Source organism: Cygnus olor, chromosome 31 (assembly GCF_009769625.2).
Source record: "Cygnus olor isolate bCygOlo1 chromosome 31, bCygOlo1.pri.v2, whole genome shotgun sequence".
In the NCBI taxonomy this organism is placed as follows: Eukaryota; Metazoa; Chordata; class Aves; order Anseriformes; family Anatidae; genus Cygnus; species Cygnus olor.
Genome location: NC_054088.1, coordinates 403,449 through 421,544, shown reverse-complemented (window position 1 = coordinate 421,544; position 18,096 = coordinate 403,449). Strand labels below are relative to the sequence as shown.

The following is an 18,096-nucleotide window of genomic DNA, read 5'->3' as shown; positions in this document are numbered from 1 at the left end:
CTACATCACCCCTACTGCCGCTTTGCCGTCAAAATTCTAGCAAGTGGACTGCTCAGTAATTAATCTCCCACATCGTATTTGGGATACGTGAGCTATGGAACAGAACCCTACACAAACACACAACACAAACTTGGGTGTTTATATTTAAAAGTCCCACTGACATACAATTCAGAGGTATAGAGTACTTGAAACGAGATATAAAACAGGAAAAAGATATAAAAATATTCAAGAAATATTTAAATAACATACAGTTACAAATTTTGCCTATACCTTTTACTCAACTACCCTTAAAGTACAGCAGAAAAAAATCAAGTGATACTGGAGTGAAAAATCAGTAGTCTGTGCACTAAGTCAATGCTACTTACATGCCTTCATTCAGTAAAGGCCTGGAGGCATGGAGTATGAAGCCTATGCAAGATTACAATCAGCTTCTTTTTAAACAGTTCATATATATGACAAAAAATAACTTACCTGGCCAGTTTCCTATTGAAGTGCTTCTGCTGTGTTAAGTACAAAATTAGTAGCCATACCTGTCAGTCACAAAACAAGCAATCAAGAACTGAGCAAACCAAGGCAATAACGATGCTAAAAATATTTTCAACATTTTACTTTGAACTGTTACACAAAATAAAATGCTAGCAAAAATCCAGCTTTCAGAAAACTTGCTTATATTTTGGTAATTCTGTTAAAATTTCAAATAGGAAAAAAACGTTGATAGAGAAGTCAAAGTAGCTATTTCTCTTGGAAGTGTTACTTCAGCGTTTATTCAGCTTTACAACGCTGAAGCAACAATATTCAAAAGCACGTATTTTGCACTCTGCAGTTAACTTACTGCAGATGATTGCAAGAACACCCCTGCAGATAATTTACACGATCGATGCTTCTGCTTTAACGTGCAGCCAGAATTGAGAGCATTTGTGACTGCGCTTTTACGTAACTACCCACGCGGTATGCATCGCTATGGCAGCTGAAATTAGGAGTCACATCAGAGCCCACATTTGTACTAAAACCAAGCTCAAAGAGCCCAGCTCGGCCCACAGATTTCGCTCTCTCGCAGCAGCGCGGCTGTGAGGTGCTGGAAGGAGCCGAGACCAGCCCAGGCCCAGGCCTAAAGCCGGTGCCGCCCCAGCTCCTGGCACACCTTCGCAAAGTTCATTTCGTCGCTCCCTGAGGGACAAAAACACGGCAAAACAGGCCTCGCGACTGCTCTGCTAGCAGGAAGAAGACGTAGGCGGCTGGAACCAGCCCAGGAGACTCCGCATCCAGAGAGCCATTTGGTAGCTGAAACGTGCCTCCCACGCTGCGTGAAATATTCAGGGAAGGAAATAAAGTCTCCCTTAACTGAGGGGAGGGAGGAGAGCGCCCTGCGCCTGCGGCCAGCCCCATTCCGGGCCGGCCGCCCCCCTCCCCGCCCCTCTCCCCGTCACCCCGCCTCAGCCCGGCCCCGCTGCCCTCGGAGCGCGGCGCCGCCCCCCCCCGCCCGAGCAGCCCGCCCCGCCGGGAGCCTCCGCGGCCCTCGCTAAGATGTCTGCCTTCGGAGCCACCCGGGTGAGCGGCGGGGGGGGGGGGGGGGGGGGGGGGGGGGGGGCGAGGCTCGGGGGGGAGCGGCGGGGAAGGGCCGGGGGCTGCGGGGGCCTCGGGGCCGTGGAGGTCTGAAGGCCGCGGGGCTGCTCGGGAGCCCCGGAGGACAAAGCCGTGCGGGGCTGAAGTCCGCGCCCTGCTCTGTTTTTTTGGTTTTGTTTTTGTTTTTTCCCCTGTCTCGGCCATGAGTTGGTAGCGTTCGTCTCCGGGGTCCGGAGCGCTGCTCGTGTCTTTCAGCTGTTGTGCTACGCATGCAGGGCCGTTAGAAAAAAAAAAAAATGGGTTTTGTTTCCCATTTCTAAACGTCAGTGCTTACGGTTCAGAGTATTTCGTATGGTGCCTTTCCTGAAGCATACCTAGCTGTGCTGCCTACACTGTTGTTGTTTTTTTTGTTTGTTTGTTTTTGTCTTTTTTTGCTTATGCTGTTTTTTTTATATGTGCAGTACATAAATACTGGTTTTCTGAAGTGCTGCGGTTCTATAAACTTAAAATACTGCTTACATGGAAAGAAGTTATTGAACAGTGCATAAAGGTTGTTTCTCTGAAGCGCTGAGGTTTTATAAAACTTGAATTCTGCATACATCAAAAGTTACTGATCCACCAGTACCTCCTAATTTCCAAGGTGGAGGTGGTTCAGAGCTCGGGTAGCACCTCGCTAAGCCTTTGCAGGGGCCTTTTCCTGGCTTCCCCGCTTCCAGAAGTAGGTAAAGGTTGAAGGGCCCTGGGTCAGCGGCGTGACCGCTGGGCTGGGCCTGCGGCCAGGGAGGACAGCGTGCCAAGCCAGCGGGTGTTCAGGGCACCAGGCGGACAGCTTCCAGGCAAGGGAATCTGACGGACAGTGAACATGCACCACGTACATCAGCGTTCCGAGTTCAGCCTCCGGACACGTCACCTTCACAGTCGTGGTTTTGGCCGTGGAGAGCCGTAGGAGTTGTGTGAGCATCGCTAGCACCTTGGCACTGAATCCAGCTGTCCTACTGAGTCAAACAGGGAAGCGGGTGAAATAGATGGTGACCTAAATTCTTACCGGTTACAAACTGTGGTCCTTTGGCACTTGATCACTTGCGCCACATACAGGTATGGATCACACCTGTCCTTTCCATGTGTCTGTTTGTGGTGTTTCTGCAAAACCTTCCGCGCTGACCTGGCATACCGCTGCGTATGAAAACCCCAACAGACAGTTTTCTAGGATGAATTTCACTGTTTCCTTTATGTAGGATGTCACCCTTAGCATTATTTTGAATTCAGTACTTTTTCTAGTTGAGACAAAACATTTTGGTGAAAAAGCTGTGTATGACTCTATGAAGGGCTGCTCCTTTAAAAAAAAAAAAGTGATTTCAAATATCTGGCTTTTGCTCAACTTCATCATCATCTTGGCTTCTTCTAGATAAAGGAAGATATAAAAAATTCTGAATGATTGAGGTTCGTCTAGGTGCTTGTTGATTTTGTTTGTTTTCCTATATTACAACTGCGGTAGCAGTTGCATAAAACTTAGGTAATATATCATGATACTATTCTGCAATAGCTATGGCTTGTGAAAACTCCAAATGAGTAATATATTGACTAATAGGAAATACAATCCCGAACTATTAATAAACTTAACAGTTAAGTATTCAATTATGTGATAGCTTCCCCCTGTCCTATGCCTAGTAGTGGTCTTCCAGCATTTCTTCACCTTTCAACTTTATAGATGTTTTCAGTATACTTTGAAAATACATTTTTTCACTCTATTGATACCTGTGTTTGCTTTTTTAACCATCTCTGCATAGCATTCTTATTTTTAAGAGCACAGTCATCTACCGCTACTTTGTTTTTTAACTACTTGTAGCCTACCCAGCTATATACCACTCTTGTCTCTAGAGTTTCCAATACAAATTCTGACATATTTTTGTACTATTATGATTAATTCGGTTTTCTAATGTTACAAAATAAGAGACTGGTCTCATCAAACCTTTTTGTAACCTAAATTTTTGCATTAAAAGCAAATCAAAATCAAGCCTTTTCTTAGGCTTTTGACTAAATTGTTTTCAGTCAATATTGATTTGGGTCATTCTATAAATATATCCAATGAAATATTTTTTTACTTCCCAAATAATGTAGAAATTCAGTCTATTGAAGGGTAAAAAGGTAAAACAACCTTTTAAAGTCAAAGTTGGGCATGAATTTTAGAGCAGAAATCTGGTTTTAGTTTACGCGCGGGATTAAGGCATCACGCAAATAGTTGTAACGATGTTAGTAGGCACTAAAAAAGGCAAAGAAAGTATGTACAATGAAAAACAGAACAAACTTGTGGTAAATGTTAGGAAGAAAACTACAGATATTCTGCTTGGGTCTATCTTGTTTGGAATATCATAGAATCATTTAGGTTGAAAAAGACCTTTAAGATCATCAAGCCCAACTATCCACCTAACACCACCAAGTCCACCACTAAACCATGTCTGCATAGAAATTCTTCCTTATATCTTCCCCTGGCACAACCTGAGGCCCTTTCCTCACATCCTATCACTTGTCACACAATGAAAGAGACTGACACCCTTCTTGCTGCAATGTCCTTTCAGGTAGTTGTAGAGAGCGATGAGGTCTCCCCTCAGCCTCCTCTTCTCCACTCTAGGCAACCCCATTTCCCACAACCACTCCTCATAAGATGTGTTTTATAGCTTCCTTGCTCTTCTGTGAACATGCCCCAGTACCCCGATGTCCTTCTTGGAGTGAGGGTCCCACCACTGAACACAGTACTCAAGGTGCAGGCTCACCAGTGCCACGTACAAGGGGACGATCAGTTCCCTGGTCCTGTTGGCCAGGCTAGTTCTGATGCAGGCCACGATGACACCACTACAACAGTAATCACTAAGTATATACACATTACTGCAACTTGCTAGAAGGGAATCTTGTGCATTATTAGGTCAAAATATTCTGATACCTATTGTTTAATACGTAGATTGTTGTTTTCAGAATCATGCTAATCCTGACCATAGGTAAACACTTCATAGGTGGAGTTGCGGGCAATAACTTCTGGTTCGATTAGTGTACATTTCAAAATATATATATTACTATGTCTCTGTGAGCATGTTCATGTGTGGATATATGTACTTTAAAGATGATGTGCTATAATTATGCTTAGTTATTTTTCAATAATTGATTTTGCAATCTTAGAAATGGATACACCAGTTCACACAAGCTCAGTGCTGTCTTGGATTCCATGTTGCCGTAAGCCGTCAGTTTGCATCAGCTTGCCACAGGAACAAAGTTTAAGGTAGCCAGGAGTTCTTCTAGATCATGTTAGTCACTGTATTGTACCTGATGCGATACTGTTTTCTAAAGAGGGAATCTATATTTAAAGTTGTGCTGCCATCAGGCTAGTAGCTTTAGGAGACTTGAGCTATCAATGTCTTACATCTCCTGTTCTGTTTCTCTTCAGCGGATGCTCCAAACCATTGCAGGGCTTGGATGGAGATCACATTCTAGTAAACCTGTTCAAAACGTGCATGCAGGCAAACCTGGAGCTGGCTTTAGCTTCGGTGGGTATCACATTGTTTGAAAGGAGTACATCAACTAAGGACAAATTGCACAGTTAGTTTAAAATAAAAAACACTGTATTGCAGGCCAGTATGAAGAGGAAGTTGAGCTTTCTTGGTTACTGGAGAGGCCCAGGAAGTGGTGGTTTAGATTGTCTTGGGAGGAATGACACTACTCTTCTTTTCCCATACTCTGACAACTGGAAAAATTAAAGCCGGTGTAGAATTTGTGACTTTTTTTTTCTTTTTTATAACAGAACTTACTGATGAACAGAAAGAGTTTCAAGCTACTGCTCGTAAATTTGCTCTGGAGGAAATTATTCCTGTTGCTGCACAATATGATAAAACTGGAGAGGTAAATCTGTCATACAGTAGGGGAAAATTAGATTTTTATCTTAACCTGCATGAAATTTAAAATGCTGACTGTGATTAATCAGAAGGTGATTTTCCTCATTTATTTCAGTATCCTCTTCCACTCATAAAACGGGCTTGGGAACTTGGTCTTATAAATTCACACATACCAGAAAGCTGTGGTAAGTAAATATTTTTAATCTGTAAAATAAAACTAAGAAAAGGCCTTGGAGATTTATATGTGTAATTATGGATTCTGTATAAAATTAACAGTTGAATACTTGAATAATTAAGTTTAACCTTTTAATTTCCTGTTTAATTCATTATGCAGTCTGATCCTTCCATCTTCAAAGGATACCATGGAATTGGAAGGGGTTCCTAAAAAGGATAAAGATGACAAAAGATACAGAACAGCTTCTGTATGAGAAATGACTAAAACGTCAGTGTCATGAAGAGTGTGAAAAGGGATTGATGGCTCATCATCCCTTTCAATACAACTAGAAGGCATCAGTGAAGTCAGCAGATGGCAGGTTCAGAGTAAATTAAAGGAGATAGTTCTTATTGGGGAATGGTTATTGGACCACTTCATGCGAATTAAACACATGGTTTTCCTTAAATATAAAAAGATTTAATAAACAATGCATTGGATGAAGTTCTACCACTACAAGGAGTCTGCCAAGATGCATCATGAGCCCATTTGTTATAGGCCCCTGCACCAGCACTGATCCTGTGAACATCAGCATGGGACACCCTAGCCCTGCATTATATTCATCCCCCAGACCAGGTCCGCAGCCCAAAGGTGGCCCCTGAGCACTTTTACAAGACAAAGCTGTGGCATTTCTCATCATGTCGCCAAGGGAAACTTGTAGCAGAGTTGCTCTGTCCCTGGCATTCCTGCTGCCAGCCAGCCTACCCTGTTGTGCAGCCAGGTCATCTTGTTTTCCAGCCAGGTCATTCCTTGGTCACATCTGCTGAACAGTTACAATCTGTATTTCCCCTTCATTTTATGCAGTTTGTAGTTAATTTGTGAAACTCATTGCTGCTGCGTGATATTGATGCTAAAATGTTTACCTATGTTAAAAAGAGATGAGTGCAAATTCACTGAAGGGGAAGTCTGTCAAGGGTTAGCGTTAACAAGGATACCAAGAGTACTTCAGGCTGAGGGAGACGCCTAGAGGATGGAGAATGTATTTTGAGCAAATGTCGCTGTATTGTTAGTGTATTTCGAAGCACTTCCCAAAGTCAGTTTCTGTCAGAAACAGGTTACTAGATTGGTTGGCTGACTAACATGAATAATTCAGTATTCATACGAGCTATGGTAGCTCAGGAGCCTTTGTGGTCATTTCTCTGCTTCCTAAGAACTCTAAAGGACATTCTCGAATGTAAAATAGTCAAAAAGTTATAGCAGTCAAAAAGTTGTTGCCATTCTGTGTAACATGCCCCATATCGATCATGCAACCTTGGAGCAGTCAAATGTAGTTTTCCAATCATCTCTTACCATTCTGACAAAACTTTATTTAAAAAGTTTGTGGGGGATGTCTGATCAAACACAGTGCACAATCAAGTGTATACGGGGCAATATGTTTTTGATAGTTAATTTCTGTAAATTGCTAGTATGTCCCACTTTAAACTCATTCAACTGTAGGTGGTCTTGGCCTTGGCAGTTTTGAAGCATGCCTTATTACGGAAGAGTTAGCTTATGGATGCACAGGGGTTCAAACTGCCATTGAAGCAAATTCCCTAGGGGTAAGTTCTGTAATTTCTTTCCTCCTTTAAAGTGGAGTCTGTGCATTTTAAAAAGGCAGATTGATAGTATAAATGTTTTCTTTCAGCAAATGCCAGTAATCATTGCAGGAAATGAGCAGCAACAGAAAAAATACTTGGGAAGAATGACAGAAGAACCAATGATGTGTGTAAGTATAACTGCTACACTGTAGAATGTTCCTAACCCACATTCATCAGTATTAGTCATTTTTTGGAAGAAAGCAGTGGTATCTACTTAAAACTTAGCCCATTTTTGTTTGTAAATAAAGTGTGCCATTTATTTAAAGTCAAGGAATAGTAAATTTGATACAAACAGCGAGGAAATAGAAGATATTACCTGGAAAACCATCCTAATAACTTACCAAAAAAATTAATATTTTTTTATTTCCCTTTAAGGAGGATGTTTAGCTGGGGTTGATTAGCTTGGAGAAGAGAAGGCTCAGGGGAGACCTTATTGTACTTTACAGTTACCTTAAAGGAGGTTGTAGTGAGGTGGGGATTGGGCTCTTCTCCCAAGCACCAAGTGTAAGACAGGGAAAATCAAGTTGCAGCAGGGGAGGTTTAGGTTGGATATTTGGAGAAATTTCTTTACTGAGAAGGTTGTGTGGCATAGGAATAGGCTGCCCAGGGAAGTGGTTGAGTCACCATCCCAGGAGGTCTTCAAGAAACGTGTAGATGTAGAACTTAGCATGGTTTAGTGGTGGACTTCAGTACTAGGTTAAAGGTTGGACCAGATGACCTTAGAGGTCTTTTTCTACCTGAACAATCCCAAGATTCTGTGATTCTAAGAAGAGGAGTGGGAGTTTAAAAGAGGTTTATATAAGCACATACTCACATGACATGAGCAGTACTTGTTACAGAGAAAGAAATAAAGAGTCATGTGCAATGCGTTAGAATCCGAACAACTAAGCCCCATAAAATGAAGAACACAGTAGATATAAAATGTTACGCTGTACTCTTATTTGCAGATTTTAAAGATCCTCAGCTTTTACATCAGTTTGTGAAGTGTGAGGAAGTGATGACTTAAGAGTTACAAAATGTTTCTGTTTATCATGTTTATCTGGTGGACGAAAGGCTCAACATGAGCCAGCAGTGCGCGCTTGCAGCCCAGAAGGCCAACTGCATCCTAGGCTGCATCAAAAGAGGTGTGAGCAGCAGGTCAAGCGAGGTGATTGTCCGCCTCTACACTGCCCTTGTCAGGCCCCACCTGGAGTACTGCGTCCAGGTTTGGGGCCCCCAGAACAAGAAAGATGAGGACCTGTTAGACTGAGTCCAGAGGACGCCTACAAAGATGATCAGAGGGATGAAGCACCTCTGCCGTGAAGACATGCTGAGAGCTGGGGATGTTCAGCCTGGAGAAGAGAAGGCTCCCTCATTGTGGCCTTTCAATACTGAAAGGGTTCTTATAAAAAGGCTGGAGAGGGACTCTTTGCTCAATCAGATAATACAGGATGAGGGGTGATGGTTTTAAACTAAAAGGGAGGACGTTTAGATTAGAGGTTAGGAGAAAATTCTTCACTCAGAGGGTGAAGAAAACTTGATCTAGTGAGTGGCATCCCTGCCTGTGGCAGGGGGGTTGGAGTTAGATGTCCTTAAGATCCCTTCCAACCCGAATCATTCTATGATCGTTAAAAATTATTTAAAATATGCATTATAGATTTATTAGGAAAATTAACCCATATGTGCTTTGACAGTTGTTGCTTTTTGGTGGCGGTAGGGTTTTTTATATAATATTTTGGGGTTTACTATGCAGTTTTGGTGAACAGAGTCTGCAATAATATGGTTCCTAAAGAAGGAACTTTTTTCCTCAAGATTTTGTATTTTATTTTCTTCTAGGCTTACTGCGTAACAGAGCCTGGAGCAGGCTCCGATGTGGCTGGTATAAAAACAAAGGCTGAGAAGAAAGGAGATGAATATGTTATTAATGGTCAGAAGATGTGGATCACAAATGGTGGGAAAGCAAACTGGTGTGTTAACAGTTGACTCATCCTACATTTTCTATTATTCTGTTCTATACTGGCTTTTTTTTTTTTTTTTCCAAAGTTAGATACTAGTGTTTCTTTAAAGTTCTGTTGTAAATCCAAGTCTTCATTATGTTTCACCCCGATACACTTTAATCTGGGGTCAGTGTATCAGCACAAGGTATAAGACTCTCAGCTTAAAAAGGAAATTAAGCAAATTTAAGCTTATTTTAAAAAGGAATTTAAGCAAATTTAAGCAAAAAGGAATTTAAGCAAAGCTTAAAAAGGAAATTAAGTGATGACGTGGCAACTCTTCATTCAGGAATGCCTCTTAAACCTTGATGCTACCACACAAAATAATTCTGCTTTTTCTTCAGGGGAGGACAGCAGGAGTGTGATTTAACTTGCAAAATACTCAGGAGGCCCATATTACGAGCTACTTTACTTTGAAGGTGTAGTGATCGAGATCACTTGCTACTGATTCTATTCAAAACACCTCTCACTTTTAGTGAAGCTAGAAGAACTCTTGGATTGTGGTGTTACATTTTATTTTCTGAAGGGAAGACATTTTCTAACAGTCAAAGACTCCAGATATTGCTGTGGTGGTGTGTCTATGGAGCATGCTTTACAATATAGACCTCTTTCATCATGTCTCGCATAATATCACACTCATCCCCAACACGTAAATTGTTTTAAGTGAAAAAGCTGTATGCATTTACCCATAAAGCTGAATTTTCTAATTATTTATTTCCTTGTTCAAGGCAGAACTATCAAAGAGAATGTACCAGCTATCTTTTGACTTTACCAAACACCATGAATATCATTTACAGCTGTTTAATTTCTAATAGAAATACTTATTTACAACTTAGAAGAATAACATTAAGATCTTTGAAATCAGGTGATAATGTTTTCTGTGCAACAGTGTATCTCCTAAGAATTCATTTTTAAATATGTGCTGTGACAGGTTTTTTTTTTTTTACTGTCTGTGAAACTGATAATACCGTGAAGACTTAAAGTACATGGAAAAGGTGGAGAATCTTTACATGTCCGTATTAAGTAATTTTATTAAATCTTGAATGTTGCAGTAAGAGATGCAGTGACACTTCCTCTCCATTGTGCACTGTCAGTTTATTTTTGTAAGGGGCAAGAAGAATGGATTGTTAACTTTCTGATAGATTTATTACGTGCTAGAAACACTAAATATATATATATGTGTGTATATATATATATACATTTACACATTGTTAATTGTGAGGATAAACTGAGTTTCCACTTCTTTGTTTTACACTAGGTATTTCTTGCTTGCTCGTTCCAATCCAGATCCAAAAGTTCCTGCAAGCAAAGCTTTTACTGGATTCATTGTGGAGGCAGATAGCCCTGGAATCCAAATTGGAAGAAAGGTGAAGAGAGTATCTCTTACTTGACAAACCAGGCATTATTATTTGCTTCTAAATCAAATCATAACAAATTGCAATTAAAGAAAACAGGTTACACAACTGAACGTTTTCACATTGTCATCTTTTCTTTTTCACAACATAAACTATTCATAAGACATAATTTTATTCATTCTGATAAGGAATTATTCAGAGTGTATCAAAGAAAGATGACTTTGAATAACTGCAAAAAAATCTTTTGAGAACCGTTTTACTGATCAATGCCAATAGATGAGAAATATGGCTTCAAAGGATAAAAAACAAGGTGGACAGTTTTAACCATAATTACACAGTGAGCTTTAATTTTAGCTACTGCTCAAGGAAGGCTTTTCAGGTTTTGGTGCAAATTCTTAAATAAATAGGAGAAAAATGGACATCGTGTATCAGGGAAGGAATCTGAAAACTTGAAAACTCCATTTTATTTTTTTGTGCATGTGTTTCTCTTACAGTTATTCTTTCCTACTGCCTGCATACTAGTTTCTTTACTTTTTCCTCTCCCACCTCAAATGATACAGTTAAACTTGAGAAAGACCATGTGAGTGATTGCAGCTACAGAATCAATTTTATATAGGCACAAGATAAACTGCCCAGCTTAGACAAATAAGGGGCATGCTGGTCCGTAAATGCAGAATTACTATTTTTCACATATATGGTAATTTTTAGATGAAACTGAAGTGTCTGGGTGGAGCTGGGGGGCAGAAGCTTACCTTATGCTTTGAGTAAGCTAAAGAAAGATGATGTGTTGTACCTTGGAAAAATTCAACTTAGTTGCACCTCTGTAAACTTCTCTTTTCAGGAAATGAATATGGGTCAACGCTGCTCAGATACAAGAGGTATTGTCTTTGAAGATGTGAGAGTCCCGAAAGAAAATGTATTAATAGCTGAGGGAGCTGGCTTTAAAATCGCAATGGGAGCTTTTGATAAGACCAGACCACCTGTAAGTATCAAAAATAATTTATTTATAAAATGTAATAGAAATTTTTTGTTTCTATTCTGTGCTATATTTAATTCAGGTAGCAGCTGGTGCTGTTGGGTTAGCAAAAAGAGCACTCGATGAAGCTACTAAATACGCCTTGGAGAGAAAAACCTTTGGGAAAGCGATTGTTGAAGTAAGTTAAATGTATATTTATTCATACATATTCACTTATATAAGCTATGTTTTCGCATCAGTGCAGTAGATGTACTACTAGTGAATTTTCAGGGTTGTTCCTTGATTTTTAGGGCATAAGTTACTGTATCTCTGCCATTGCTTGGGTTCTCAAGTACATATTAGTCAGCGCCATCTAAGTAAATCTAGCCATGCAGTTAGTCCAGGAAGTCTTCTAAACTTACTGATGGTAATAGTAAAATCAGAAAGAAAATTCTGCCCCAAAACCTGAAATTCATGTACTCTCAAGACATACTTAAGTTCTTCAATACCAATAAATAGGGATTTTCAGGCAAGGTATAAGCTTCTCTGAGCTACGCAAAACAATACACGGTATTAATAAAAATTAGAGTATGTTACCAGTCACACTGCTTACCAGTTTTAAAGAAATCTAAATAAACAGCTATCTAAGTAAGATGTCATAAATACTGAAACACAACTTCATAATTCAGTACTTAGTCCCTGTGACTAAATGAATTTTAGAATGTAAACCTTAAAAGTCTAATTCAACACAGAATTATGACAGCTTGATCCATATTCTGTAGAACTCATCTTGTACAATTTACTTTGTTGAAGGTATTAGTGTATAAAAAAGATTATATTCTTTTTGGAAGTCATAGAATCTTAAGCAAGCAATCTTAATTTAATGTATTTCATCATTCATAGCACCAGGCAGTGTCATTTATGCTTGCTGAAATGGCTATGAAAGTGGAACTTGCTAGGATGGCTTACCAAAGAGCTGCATGGGAAGTTGATGCTGGCCGCAGAAATACCTACTATGCTTCCATTGCAAAGGCATTTGCTGGTGACATTGCAAACCAAGTAGCTACAGATGCAGTGCAGATTTTTGGAGGAAATGGATTTAATACTGAATATCCTGTAGAAAAACTAATGAGAGATGCTAAAATCTACCAGGTAAGTAAAAGAGAATGTGATCTCTACAATAATGCCAAAATTTTATATAGAACTACCTAATGGCTACTTATTTCAAATCTTGATGTACACATATGACATAAAAGCTTTTAGAATGACAGTAAGTATCTTTCAATTTTAAAAAAGGGAAATTCAAATTGGGAAAATTCTTGCATACTTTGCACTAGATCAACACCTTAACCTACATGCAAGAAATAAATTTAATGGTGTGGTTTTTCCCGTATATGGTAACTCTGAAATTCTTGGGCTCTTCTTCCTTTGGAAGCTTTTAAAATTAAACAAACAAACAAACAAACAAAAAAACACTGTAGAAAACACTGCTCAAAATACCAATACTTCCTTTGGTATTCTATAAGTAGGTATAGTTTATGTATGATGCTGTTCTTGAAAACCTTCAGTGCTGGAAATTCTCTGACTTCCCATATGTATCATAGACTGGTGCCTGCCTATAGTTTAGCTTTTCCTTCAGGCTGATACCTAGTTCGAATAACGGTTGTTGCACATTATCTCCTTTTACTCCTCAGATCCAAAGACAGTATGCAGAACAACTGATTGGTAATGACATTTTAGGAGCTTCTCACATTCCTCTTATTTTAGTCTAGAAGAGAACACTACAGCGGCTTCTTCACCTTTTTCCTCATGAGTCATGCTGAATGATTTATTTTTTTTATTTTTTCCTTTTTTGTTTCCAGTCTCTTCATCACTTCTGGCTATGCTCTAAACCTTATGTTTGAAACTTTGGTAGCATAACCCAGGCAGAATACTTCAGCTGATATATCACCAGCATTGAGTGTCACGGAATATATCGTGGTCTTGCATATGTTGTATTAACAGAAGTATGACACAACCTGGAACGCTTGGGCTGTTTTTCTTTTTAACAACAAACCAAACTTATACGTACTCATGTTTAGCCTGTAGTCACCCATAATCCCTAGGTCTTTTTCTGCATTATTATTGCTGAGAAATTATTCCATGTTATGTCATAATTCTTGTCTTGGGATATATTATGCTACAGTTCTTTATTCAGCAAGAATGTTTTAATTATGCTCAGCAAAACCAGTAATCTTTTCACCTCTTTCTGATAGTAATAGTGGCTAGATAAAACTTATCAGAATAGGTATCAAGAAATGCATGTGGACCATAATCTGAAAGGTTAGTTAGTTATAACAGCCGTCATTCTTAAGATTCTATGTAGTTTACATTTCTCTTATAGCTGACTTTAAAATGAAAACTATGATTCTCCCTAGCAAAGATTTTGTTTTTCTCTGTTTAAGGAAAGACAGCTAGTACTTTGGAATCTAAAGGTGCTTAGTACTAATTACAGTCCTGCAAGCGAGGAGATGAATGAGTAATATAATTTTGCTATGATTGGGCATTTTTTCTGTCAGATTCTGTATCTTTCTAGAGAAAGATATTGTGAGGGTTGGAAGTTATTTGAAAGTTAAGATTAATTTTGCAGGATTACAGTCATTTAGATTTTCTATTACACTGATCCATCACAGGTTCATGGCACAGTAGATTTTTTTTTCCTAATTGTTCAGTCTAATCAGATTTAGTATTAATTTTTGTTGTTTTTTCTGCTTCTCTTCATCCCTTAAAAGAATACAAGGAAGGATTTTGTCTTTCCAGTATTTTGCCCATGTCTCTTGATTATGCTTTACTATATTATGGCCCAATTCCACATGGTACATGCTTTTGGCCATGTGTTTCATGTATAAAAACTTCGTTTTCCACTGTTCTTTTCTTCCATATATTTGATATTTCTCAGTATTACATAGTTCTACTACTTCCCTTCAGTTGAAGGTGGTGCTTGAAACTGCTTCCATTGCTTATAAACCAAAACCTCTTTTGCATTTATTGAAGCAGACTGTGAGTTTTGATGTCTTTACACTTGAGTTCCATGGCTGTCTTCATCAGCAAGTAATTTAGTGCAATAGGAGGAGATTAGCAGATTGCAGGAATAGCTGCTGAATGCCCTCCAACTACACTATATCCAGTTTGAAAAGGCTAAGTTCACAGCAGGCCTGTTTGGTTCGCTGGACTGAATGTCCCCACTATGCGTGTAATTGTTAAGGCTTGTAAATTGTAAACAAAACTGTAAATCGTTATAGGCCTGGACAATTTTGGTTTCATTAGGATTTGAATGGTATTTGGCATATAGAGAGAGTAGAGTTTCCAGTTAAGTTTGCTCCAAAAGGCACCTACTTTCACCAGACTAAATCTGCTCTATAACCTGGATCATTGTAGCGTAAGCAGCAGCAGTCAGATGATTCACTCTGAGAATGAAAAATTTCCTCTGAAGAAAAAACTAATGTGACTGCAGGTTATAGTGGCTCTATTTTCAAAAAGCTTTGTAAGGTTCTTGGGAATCCTGTCCCTATTTTATAACTGCAGAAAGTGAATTTACCTGAATTTGAGCAACTTGTCATACCAAGTTTTGACAGAACTGGGAACAGAAACACTTGAATCCCTAAGCTATGTTGCTTCCACCCTCAAATCCTGTTGCAGTATACCTGTGGAGCATAGAGCCTTCTTACTGCATTAGAGCTTCATATATACAGTGTTGTGCATCTCTGTCCTTCCTGCCATCAATCGATGTAAAACAGGGGGATGGTGCAGAACGTTTCTAGAAGACGATGCAAGAATGTAAGATTAAAGAAAGGAAAAAAAAGGGATACTGTATTGAAGAGAGTACTAGTTAGCAAGAAGAAATGGAAGTAAATGAATCAAAGGGAATGCTTGGTGTGACCTTGAAAGGCTAGTCAACAAAAATAAAACACTCAGCACAAGTCATCTTCTCTTCACCCATTGTTTTAAAACCTAGTTCGTAAAACCTAAACTATGTATTTTCTTCCTCAGATAAGACATTTTCTTGATCTTTTCTGGCCCCCTATGTCTGTTTGTCTGAGAAAATTACTGAGTTTAGATGAGAGGATATGAGACTGTCTCTCAGTACCTTGCGTATGATTTATTCTATTTAGCCCAATGTAGTTACATAGTCACATTGGAATTTTTCAGTTTTATTTTTCTTGGATTTAACATTCCAATCCACCCTGTAATCTAGTATGCTAAGGAGGTTTAAAAGTGTAGAAAGATCAATCTAAAACCTTTTTAAAAATGATCATCTAACATTGTTGTAATTCTTCTTTTCAGATTTATGAGGGAACTGCTCAGATTCAAAGGATGATCATAGCTCGTGAACATGTTGGCAAATTTAAGGCTTAAAGAAATGTATAAAGTGTGTGTGGCACTACGGTAGTATTCTGTTTTCTTGTGGAAGAGGATTTTAGTGCATTTCTCAATACAACGGAAAATTTGTGGAAAAAAGCCCTTTTCCTTAAAAGTCTTTTTATTGAATACATTATTACGCACTACTTCTTCCCATCCACTCCCTCTGAATTCCAAAGTGATTGATTGTCTTTCCCCACTTAATCATTTTCACTCAAATATTTAGCCTTTGGTGGGGGAAGAGAAAAAACTTTCCCTATAAAATTTATGAATTTATTTGATTAAAAAAGATACCAAAATTCAGATTTTTTTAATTTAATTTTTTTTTTGGTCAGTGAAGGCATTCAGCATGTGGAAATTCAGCATGAAGAATTAAATTTGGGGAGTTTCTGTATTGTTTATAATGATACAGATTTGTTCCATCTCTTTTATCATTGGCATTTGGATGGATATCAAATTAATAAATCTCAGGGAAATAGTTACTTACAAATGCTATTCTAATTCCTCAGGAATACCATGTTGCAGCAGATTGTCTCTAGGTCACCTAGAGCTAGCTGAAAATATATACGCTAACATGTTGGTTTTGTTGGCCTTAAGAAACTTGTATTTAAAAAAAAAAGATGAATGAATCTTAATTTCTGGACCGTTCAAAAGCATATATTATCATAAATTAGAGCACACAGCACTATTATTTTTCTCAAACAGGGACAGGATTACTGTTTCTGGTTTGTCTATATTTTACGTGTGTCCCTGAAGCAGCATGAACAAAAACTACTTCTTGTTTTCAAAAGGCACAGCATAATAGGGCTTCTTTTCAGTTTCTTAACCACGTTACTCACCTGAATCCAGCACTAAAAAAAAATTGTCATTCAAAGCGTTTATCTCTGTTCTTCAAAGAAACCTGTTGTGTTCATGAAGAAAATACTTGTGCCTTTTCCTGTGCAAGACGTCTGCTTTATGGTTGGATGTTATGGACAGCTTTTGGTAAAAATAATTATGTGGTTTTGTTATAGCATAAATAAGTATGATTGTCCAACTTTAAACTTTTTCATTTTAACCAATGCCACATGAAATAACCTCTAGGAAACATTGCCATATTTTCATTTATAACATGTCTATTCTAAATTTGCATATTACTCCAAAAATCTAAGTACAAAAAGGGCAAGAAACAAGAACCTCACAACACAATGTTTTTTCACTGTAAAGTTAGATGATCAAATTGTTATTTCTGACAGCCATTGATGCATTCGAATAAAATCTCATTTTAAACAGAGAGGTGTGGTGGTTTTTATTCATTTTGCTTGCCACATCGTTTAAATTGTATTTTGCATAAGTTGTCCAGCGTCTGAAACAGGCAAATAGCTGCACCTCAGTTCCTCCTGTGCTACTGCCCACAACAGCTGCGTGGCCATTGCAGTTCAGCAGTGTGAAGGCCTGTACTGCTTTGCCTGCATGAAGTCTGTTCTGAGGACTGAGATCCAACCCAGTAGTGACAGTATCAGCTTGAAGGAATGCAGCCTCCCTCACTGCTGCACTTGCTTAAGTAAGTAAATGTTCGGTCAGGATGATTCACTTCAAGTCAAAGTGCAAATTTTCCTTAAGAATGACTTATGTGATCATTTTTATTTATTTCAGATTCAATTCAGATTTATTTATTTGTTTCAGATTCAATGTATTTAAGGGTATATTCCTTTCCATCAGTGTATACACTTAACTGTTTGCAGCAGGAACAGCCGAGGAAGAGGAATTCTTGAGAGTTCTGTGTTTTGTTTTGTTTGAAATTTGGCTAGGCTCTGCTGGGCAGTGCTGGCAGAACGCACATTCCCTGGACTTCTTGGAAAAATTATTCAGCCACATCTGGAGTGCCGTGTCCAGCTCTGGGCTCCCCAGCACAAGAGAGAGATGGAGCTACAGGAGACAGTCAAAGGGCCACAAAGACGACAGACAGATGGGACAGCTGCATTGAATGAGCAGATGACAGATTCTGGTATTCGTCACATCACGTCACAGTGAGAGTGGTGGGATAAATGCCAACACAGGTCAGACCTTTGTTTTCTATATACTGTCAGTGCTGTCCAGGTAAATTGCAGAAAAGCAATTTCTAATCAATGGTTTTGATGATTGCAAACTTAGAAACCAAGTACTCTTGGATAGCAATAACAAAAACTATTTCAGTATGTTAT

General features: G+C 38.9%; 1 protein-coding gene and 1 long non-coding RNA gene across 11 annotated transcripts in view; one reads left to right on the top strand and one right to left on the bottom strand.

Annotated features, from left to right (window-relative positions):
- LOC121062511 overlaps window positions 1-1,416 on the bottom strand; it is a 35,841-nt gene extending 34,425 nt beyond the window's left edge. For 7 of the 8 annotated variants that reach the window (XR_005815584.1, XR_005815582.1, XR_005815579.1 and 4 more), the window contains exon 1: window positions 472-1,416. This is a non-coding gene — a long non-coding RNA (uncharacterized LOC121062511). The remainder of the gene's footprint in view (window positions 1-471) is intronic. The other variant, XR_005815578.1, reaches the window with a different exon arrangement.
- Window positions 1,417-1,426: 10 nt separating this feature from the next.
- ACADM (acyl-CoA dehydrogenase medium chain) lies at window positions 1,427-17,184 on the top strand. Of its 3 annotated transcripts, none has more exons than XM_040542558.1 (12): window positions 1,427-1,548; window positions 5,000-5,099; window positions 5,354-5,451; window positions 5,560-5,629; window positions 7,093-7,193; window positions 7,280-7,360; window positions 9,048-9,178; window positions 10,464-10,572; window positions 11,402-11,542; window positions 11,619-11,714; window positions 12,419-12,667; window positions 15,839-17,184. In XM_040542558.1, exons 1-12 carry the CDS (start codon window positions 1,525-1,527, stop codon window positions 15,908-15,910), a joined length of 1,272 nt encoding a protein of 423 aa, XP_040398492.1. In that variant the 5' UTR covers window positions 1,427-1,524; the 3' UTR covers window positions 15,911-17,184. The 3 variants fall into 3 exon arrangements, with proteins under 3 accessions (XP_040398492.1, XP_040398493.1, XP_040398494.1); XM_040542559.1 differs by lacking the exon at window positions 1,427-1,548 and adding an exon at window positions 2,636-2,658; XM_040542560.1 differs by lacking the exon at window positions 1,427-1,548 and adding an exon at window positions 4,817-4,834.
- Window positions 17,185-18,096: the final 912 nt, after the last annotated feature.

Bases quoted from the DNA above. Each gene is read 5' to 3' on its own strand.
- ACADM (XM_040542558.1), top strand. From the start codon at position 1,525: ATGTCTGCCTTCGGAGCCACCCGG. The intron at 5,630-7,092 runs GTAAGTAAATAT...ATTCAACTGTAG, and splicing joins ACACATACCAGAAAGCTGTG to GTGGTCTTGGCCTTGGCAGT. The intron at 9,179-10,463 runs GTGTGTTAACAG...GTTTTACACTAG, and splicing joins AATGGTGGGAAAGCAAACTG to GTATTTCTTGCTTGCTCGTT.